The sequence below is a fragment of the Dendronephthya gigantea genome, unplaced genomic scaffold (genome assembly GCF_004324835.1).
Source record: "Dendronephthya gigantea isolate DGI-Jeju-01 unplaced genomic scaffold, DenGig_1.0 000333F, whole genome shotgun sequence".
NCBI classification, from domain to species: domain Eukaryota; kingdom Metazoa; phylum Cnidaria; class Anthozoa; order Malacalcyonacea; family Nephtheidae; genus Dendronephthya; species Dendronephthya gigantea.
The window spans coordinates 16570-24752 of record NW_021163343.1 but is presented as its reverse complement, the minus strand read 5'-3'; the positions used below and the strand labels follow the sequence as shown (position 1 = coordinate 24752).

At 37.7% G+C, this 8183-nt stretch overlaps 1 protein-coding gene and 1 pseudogene across 1 annotated transcript; one reads left to right on the top strand and one right to left on the bottom strand.

The window, feature by feature from the left end:
- Positions 1-3170: 3170 nt before the first annotated feature.
- On the top strand, positions 3171-4359 carry LOC114542076 (myb/SANT-like DNA-binding domain-containing protein 4). The gene is made up of 2 exons (XM_028561828.1): positions 3171-3567; positions 3971-4359. The coding sequence occupies exons 1-2, from the start codon at positions 3171-3173 to the stop codon at positions 4357-4359; spliced, it is 786 nt and encodes a 261-aa protein (XP_028417629.1).
- A 569-nt stretch (positions 4360-4928) lies between these two features.
- On the bottom strand, positions 4929-6314 carry LOC114542075 (annotated as a pseudogene).
- Between the last annotated feature and the right edge of the window lie 1869 nt (positions 6315-8183).

The window sequence follows — 8183 nt, the reverse complement described above, 5'->3', positions numbered from 1 at the left end:
TAAACGCATTTCATTTCAGTAGACTGACTACAGTGTAGTTAAGATCCTATTCTGTGGTACAGAGTAATATCTTTCTCGTCGAAACACGTCAGAATTACATGTGTAGTATATTATTAAATATCACATCACTCATAGCCGGTTGGCTTTTTGAAAGAAGAAACTAAAGCCCAAGGGGCTATTTTCTCCAAGAAATTATTTACTGTTGTTTAATTATGTTTGTTTTCTGTATCATCATCGTAGTCGTCGTCATCTTCAGGATCACTCTCTTTCTCGCTGTGTTAGCTTTGTCAACGCTGATATTTGCAGGAAAAAACACAGCGTTGTTTGCTGTCTTGCCAAGAGCTTCAACTTTTGCCAAAAACGTTGCTTGACAAACTGGGCAATGGCTAATGATAGGCAGAACACATTCAATGTGAAACAAATGTCCACATCCACGGAAAGCATTCATAATAAAGGGGATTCACTTTTGTGAAGCTAGGCAAATCGCATTTTCTATTTGGTGGGGTTTCCAGTGATGTGAACCCTAGTGGAAACACTTGAAGTTGTTTTATAGACCTAATATTTCATTCATGTAAATTCCAAAATTGATTTATCATATACATGTTTACTAAGTTCCTGCATCCTTTACTAAAATAATATATCCTGACAATAGTTTTCAGTGAATAAACTGTTAATGTTTCTAAGTGTTGCTATTTGTGCCAGGGAAGGAAAAGTCAGATGTCTATATTTAACCTGGAAATATGACATGGGAAAGAACATGACAAGTATAAGTTGGCATTTTCTTAAAAACACAAAAAAATGAAACTAAAAAAACATAATAATTTCATAATTGATTTATTTTGTAATAATTTTCTAATTTTCTAACTAGAAATCCCTTCGCCATTTTAAACGAAGCAAAATATTTCGTGCGCTACCCAGACCTAACTTTCTACGCTAATATGAAATAACTCGCAGGGGCGGCGGAACAGGGGGGAGCTAGGGGGGCTAAAGCCCTCCCAGAAGCAAAAAAAATTCTTGAACAAAGCCAGAATGGGAGAGCAAATATACAAACTAAGTTACCACGAAGTCGTCAAATTAATGCTCGCCGGCGTATTAAATGCTAACAAGACGCCGTTCTGGCGTTAACTCCGGCGCACGTGCCAGTCTTCAATATAGAGCTTCTGAACATAAACAATACAGTTCGCCTATTGTTTCGCATACATATTTATTTGCATTTAGATGCCTTGCGAACCTAAATGTTCGATCGCGAAATTCAGAAGCACATCGCAGTATAGAAGTTCAATTGTTCAAAAATGTAAATAAACCGCATGATACATTCGCTTCGTCTTACACTTTGCCTTTGGAATTCGCGCTTATATAATTGTATTAAATCTTCGATCCTGTGCAAACTACGCGACGTGTCAACGCGCCCATACACGACCACATACATGATCTTGTTAAACGGCGAAATAGCAGCGATATTATTAAAATAGGCCGGGTCTACATGTATTGAATATATTCTTACCCCAATTCAATCTAAACTTAATCGAACAGCATGAAAAGAACGGTTTATTAGTTCCTCTTGGAGGAATTGCCGTATCATACGAGCGAAATCGAATCGCGCATTGGAAAATTAGCCAAAGCTGTGCACCACAACTCTTGAGAGATAAGACTGGGACGTAGATAAATACGGTCACATACACATTTTAAATACTAGTATATTTCGCGCCATTACAGACTTGCGACGACGAAAAATAAAAAAAACAAAAACAAAACAAAACCGGGGCGAATTTTCAACTCCGTCGCTGACGCCGGAGTAATAAGATATTCTATATTGTCATACGGATCAAGTGAATCTAAATTGACTTTCTTTGATCTTTCATAGTTGTCTTTAACAGCAGAATATTCGTGGTTGTATATTGTTATTATTTTCGGACCGCCATTTTGTTTGGAAATTATTTTCAGAATTTGAGAGATTATTTTTCAAATGTAGAAGATATCCCTACACGCGCTGTGCCGTTTTCAGTTTGTGTTTGCCCATGAAAAACTACGTTGAAAGTGGCAAGTAACACTCTGAAATGGCCATTTCCGAAAATCTAGAGCATTGAAATTCCAAAAAAATTTCGCTCGGCGCCAACCATGGTGGCGCCTCGTGAAATTAGCGCCCCAAGATATATTATGTTTCGCCGTCCCTGATAACTCGTGCAAATCTTTCGGAAACAAAGACAGTCGTAAAGGTGAACAGAAATTACCTGTTTGCCTGCTGCATTACGTTGCAGTTTAAGTTAGTGTTAAACTTTTCTATAGCTAAACCTTCAAAACATCAAAACAGCACAAATAATAATAATAACCATACAAGCACTAAACTTCGAATGCTGTTTTTCGATTATTTATTTTATTCAATTTTAGCGACTATATAAGCTGCAAAGTGATATTTGTTTTATCAAAACTCTGAAGTACACTTTTCAGAACTTTTTTTAAAGTTTAAGCGATGATGTAAAGCCTTAAACGGTCGGTTAGCTCCTTGTAAAACGACATAGCAAGCTCGTACTTGTCAAAATAACAATGCATTCTTACAGCAAACACTGAATAAGCAAAATATAGACACCTACCACTTCAAAGATTATAAACAACGAGTCGTTCCTATTTCACCAACTGTTTCTGTGCTGTGATGATCTTTAAATCTTTTATTATTGTTTTAATATTTGACTCCATGATTTCATTTTATATTTTTAAAAAATAGTTTGCAAAATGACGGTTAAAATGTAGACGACCGTTCTTTCTTCGTTCAAATTTCGCGCATGCGTACAACTACCATGACCATTGAACGTCTATGACATATGCGCAACTTTCGATTTCGCTATGTTTTCCGAGGTCCCGGGTGTAATTCCTAATCTGCGGGCGGAATTAGTACCCTCGCACGGCGCTCACGCCGGCTCGGAAATAAAATAATACATATATAGCTTCTCCTCAGTATTTAAAGTATTAGAGTAAACTTCTGGGGCCGGTTGTTCAAAAGCGGGTTAAATTTAACCCAGGGTTAGCGTTAAACCTGGGTTAAAATTCTTAACCCAAGGTTAGCTAACCCCAGGTTAAAATTCCGTTGTTCAAAGCAGTGTGAAAGTTGCGGTTAACTAACCCAGGGTTAAGGCAGTTAACCTTAGGTTAAAAAGCGCGCGAATTCTTGCAAAATGGCGGACGTTGAAGGAGGGAGACAAAAGAAAAGAAGAAAGCTCAACTTTACGGTGACCGAAATAGACACTTTGACCAGCAGAGTGCAAGAAAATTTAGGACTAATCCAGTCAAAACTAACCAATGCGGTAACGAATCAGAAAAAAAATAAAATTTGGGAGAATATCACAAAAGAAATAAACGCGATAGGGGTGGCAAACCGCACAACAAGCGAAATTAAAGAGAAGTGGAAGAACCTGACTAGCTCCGCTAAGAAAACGTTTGCCGATGTGAATAGGCAGATGCGAAAAACTGGAGGTGGTCCTCCACCTAAAGAACCCACTGCAGCGCAAGAGAGGATAATCAAAATATTTGAAGATACTCCTCTTTTTACCGGATTAAGCGGCTTTGAAACAGGTACCGGTGGGAAGTGATTGCATTTGTTGCGCTGAACTGTGGTACAAGTTTGGGCAAGTCTCTAAATTAGTTTCCAGAGCGCAACGCTTAATTAAATTGTAATCATATATTCATTTCATATCATCATATTTGCACGAACGCGGCCATGTTTGCAAAGAAATTGCCAAGTTTTCAACTATTAATATTTGTTCAACTCCATTAGTGAAAACGGCTTCCTAAACTAAGATAAGTATTTTTCTTTCTAGTTGAAATTCTAACTTTGCCAAGACTCTGCTATATATAAATGCTTGTGTCAACACTTTGCATTTTGCAGTTTCGCCTTTTTTTAAAGCATATATATTTTGTTTATTGTATATGTATTATGTTTTATTATTTGGGTATTTTATGTCTCTTCATTTTTCAGACGGACAGGATAGACAATCCTTGGAGGGTTGTAGCACGCCCGCACTTAGAGACGGTATCCTTCAAGAATTAACAGAAGTAGGACAACTCGACTCAGATGATTCAGATGAAGATAATTATGATCGTGAAAAACAGCGTCCGATACCACCATCTTTCAATAAGGAAGAAGTCTTTACTCCTAATTGTTTACCTGTGCCCACCACCCTTATCCCCGCCCTCCCTCCACCAAGCAAAACAGAACGAAAAAGGAGAATAACAAACCAAGAGGTTTTAAAGCTGCAAGCTGAAGTTCTACAACACCAGAAAGAAGTTTTAATATTGAAGAAGGAAAACCTAAAACTAAAAAACCAGGCTTTAAGAGAGGCACAAAATAGTATGCTGAAGCTTTGAAGGGTACTGTGTCTATTCATTCCTTTGATAACTTAATTATTTCTATACAGCTTAATTATGGTTGGACTTTCAGAACCTCAAATTCTATGCATGCAAGTGGTAATAGGGGTTGTAAGGTATTAGGCATTTACACATTAAAAGCAGGCAGATTGCCTTGTGCAACAAATTTTCATGTTCATGATTGTAAATACACACTCTCAAGTACTTATCATTCTTTATTCCTCCAACGTTAAAGGAAAAACTTATTAATATAAATTTCATTTAGCTGTATATAATTTTGTGTGTAAAGTATTTATATTAATGTTATATATTTATTTTATTTATAGCATTCATAAACTGTTCATAAACTAATCACAATTACATATTTGCAATATAATTTATAACTCATACTTTATTGACACTGTATATTAAATTATAATATTTGATATGATAATATTTAATATTATTTAAATGGGTATGTGGAAAAAGTAAAGTGTACACTCAGTCATTTACAAGCTTGAACACATCAATCAACTTACCATAATAGCCTGTGGTTTAATATACACAAATTCATGCCAATTAATAGCTGTTTAAAAAAAAGTGTTTGCTATATGGTCTCTGATAAGATGGCCTGTTTCATGCCCTTGATATTCCTGTACTTCCAGTTCATCATCTTCATCATCATCATCCATTGGCTCATTAAATGCAATTGCAATATTATGCAATATTGCGCATGCACCAATAAGCTGGCAAACCTTTTCCGGGTGCATTCTCACTTTTGAGTGCAGAAGATGGAATCGTCTTTTCCATCTACCAAATACTTGTTCAATTATGACCCGGGTCCTCCTATGGGCTCGGTTAAGCCCCCTTTGATTTGCTGTGGCTGGCTCATGATATGGTGTCATAAGGTATGGCTTCAGTGCATAGCCACTGTCACCAAGCAAAATTCCTTGCTCCAAGTGGTTGTGGTTGTTCTCAAGCTGCTGGCATATTTGAGATGTGTGGAAAATGTGGCTATCATGGGTGCTGCCAGGCCATCGAGCCACAATGTTTGTAAACCGTCCTATCAGAGAAGTATATTAAAAATGTAGTACATTTAAACGTGTGGTGTAATGGCTTTACTGATTCAAAAAGTTATTAATTAAACTGGACTAATCTTTTGGGACGCCCAGTACAAGTAATAGCAGTGTGATTATATATAATTATGATACAGTATCAGTATGTACCTTCATGATCACAAATGCCCTGTACGTTGATAGAGTGATAGCGCTTCCGGTTCACGTAATTATTCTCGTTATGATGTGGCGCCTGAATTCTGATGTGTGTACAGTCAACACAACCAATCACAGACGGAAAGCCAGCTTGTGCAAAAAAGTGGTTCTTTACTTTCTCGACTTCGTTTATTGAAGACGGCTATTTTATGAAATCATTTCGTCTTCTATTCAGTGCCAAAGATACATCTCTGACCGTTCGAGACACCGTTGATTTGTCAACACCGAAACTATCTCCAACAACTTGTAGGAAACTGCCGGAGGCATAAAATCTCAAGGCAATTAGGACTTGTTGTTGTGGCTCAAGTGCATGGCCTCGCTGCGTATTGCGAATTAAATCTTCATGCAGAAGGTTTGTAATGTAATTTATTGTGTTTCTGCCAAACCTATACCTTGCCCTTAGCTCATCGTCGTAAAGGCCGTCAATATTTATGCCACGTGGACGATATCGTCTTTCCCGACGAGGATGATTTATTCGAAACAAATTAAAAGGAAAGCCTGCCATGTTTTATTTGCGAACTTGATACGTTAACCTAGGGTTAAGTAAGTTAACCCATCTAGCGAGGAAGGTTAAAGTTAACCCTTCCTTTAACCTAGGGTTAAAGATAACCTAGTTTTGAACAACGCAAAGTAACCCAGAGTTAAAATTTAACCCAGGGTTAAGCAAATTTAACCCTGGGTTAGCGTTAACCGGCTTTTGAACAACCGGCCCCTGGAAATTACAACAAAACACTACATTCATGCCGTATATTGGTCCCGTTTTTGCGGACAAAAAGACGGCGGCGAATTCGAATTTAGAGCAAAATGACGAGCAAGTACTCCAGGAATTTTAATATAGCTCAGTTCATATAACCAGGGGCGTACCGAGAGGTTTCCATTTGGGGGGGGGGTGGGGTGCTCCAAGATTTGCCGACGAGATCCACAAAAAAACTGCGCATTCGTACGTATATATGGTGCGATACAATAATGGAAATATGCAAGTGATGTAAAAGTTGTCGTTTTTGGAAATCACGATGCATGAGTTAACTTTGGAAGCACTAAAGCGAAACAGATAGAGTCATGCGCATTTTTATTCTGCAATCTGCATGCTATAAAATAGCTAAGATAGCTGGATTTCCTGGAATGGCAAACATGAAATCTTATGAAAGTTGAATTACTTAAATATAACCACTTTCATTTTTATAATCTGTTAAAGAATAGATACTATTTTATCGGCTCTGCCCCTCGCCTTACGCTTGGATCGCCGATCAGCAAAGACACTGCATGTTATAGTTGTAGATGATCATGAAGGAACCAAGGGCGATGCTTGTATGCATGCAACAAAGCGGCAAATATTTATATTTTGTTTTATTGTCTTTTTGATTGTATTGTTATTCTTGTGATTTTATCAATTCGGTATCAATTTACCGACCATTTTGAAAAAGGGGGGGTTAGGGTTAGGGTTAGGGTTAGGGTTAGGTGTCACCCCCCCCCCGCTCGGTACGCCCCTGCATATAACTATTTCCCTAGACGATTTTCCAGTTGTTTATACTATAGTCCAAAGGCAAAAAACGAAAATATTTTGAAAACCGGCTCACCTGTGGCAAAAATAGCTTTCCCGATAAGTGAATTAAGCCAATCCCAGCGTCATATTATGCAGAGCAAAAAGCCACTTCTCCATTTACTTTTTGAACAGAGAAAAAGAAAGAGAATTGTATTTTTTAGCGTAAAAACGAAAACAAATATTCCGAAAATCACAAATATTTTCGTAAAAACCAGGAGGGAGACGGCACGGTTTTTCGGGTTCGGATCGCCGTATGTCAGTGGTAATTACCATGGGCAAAGGGGACCAGGTGACGTCACAAAGCTCAAAATCTGTCATGTTTTTTGCTTCACTTTCTGATCAAGAGAAAGTCCTCCAGGAATTATAATATAGCTCAGCGGTCACGCCAGTATCGAGAGCGAGGCTTGTTTCACATCAGTGACGCTGTATATTCTTTCTTCTTGTTGCTGTAACAAGAACGTCTCGACAGAATAAATGTTTCCTTGCTATCCATCCTACAAAAGGATATGGTTGATACTTCTATCAAAGACGTTTTATGGAGTAAATCTCTCTTTTTACAGTTTAAAAATATAATCGACTCACAGGATACTGCTGACAAGGTAAAAGATTTTTCCTTCTTTGGCATTTAATGAAAATTCTTTGAAAATTTGAATAGAATAAATTGTAAAAGGATATTCCGCACTTATGTTAAAATTTATTTAAGACTTGGAGATATATTGTGAGGTCATAACGCGCTACTTAAAGATGGGTGCCGGTCAATTTTTGAGAGATTTTTGACGCGACTACCATTTAAAGAAGTCATTAGCCCACCGACAACTCTTTAATGTTTAAGCAAGAAAAGGCAAAAAAAAAAGTCGAATGAAGGTTCAACTTGCTCAAATTGACCAAGACAGAACCGAAAGAAAGCAGTCGTCTCACATCCGTCTTTTGGCCTTTGTAAACGAGATAAAAGAAGATGTTGGCACGCTGTACAAGAAAACAGAGTTACAACACTTATGCGATGCGTATGAATACCTCAAGGGCTGGAATAA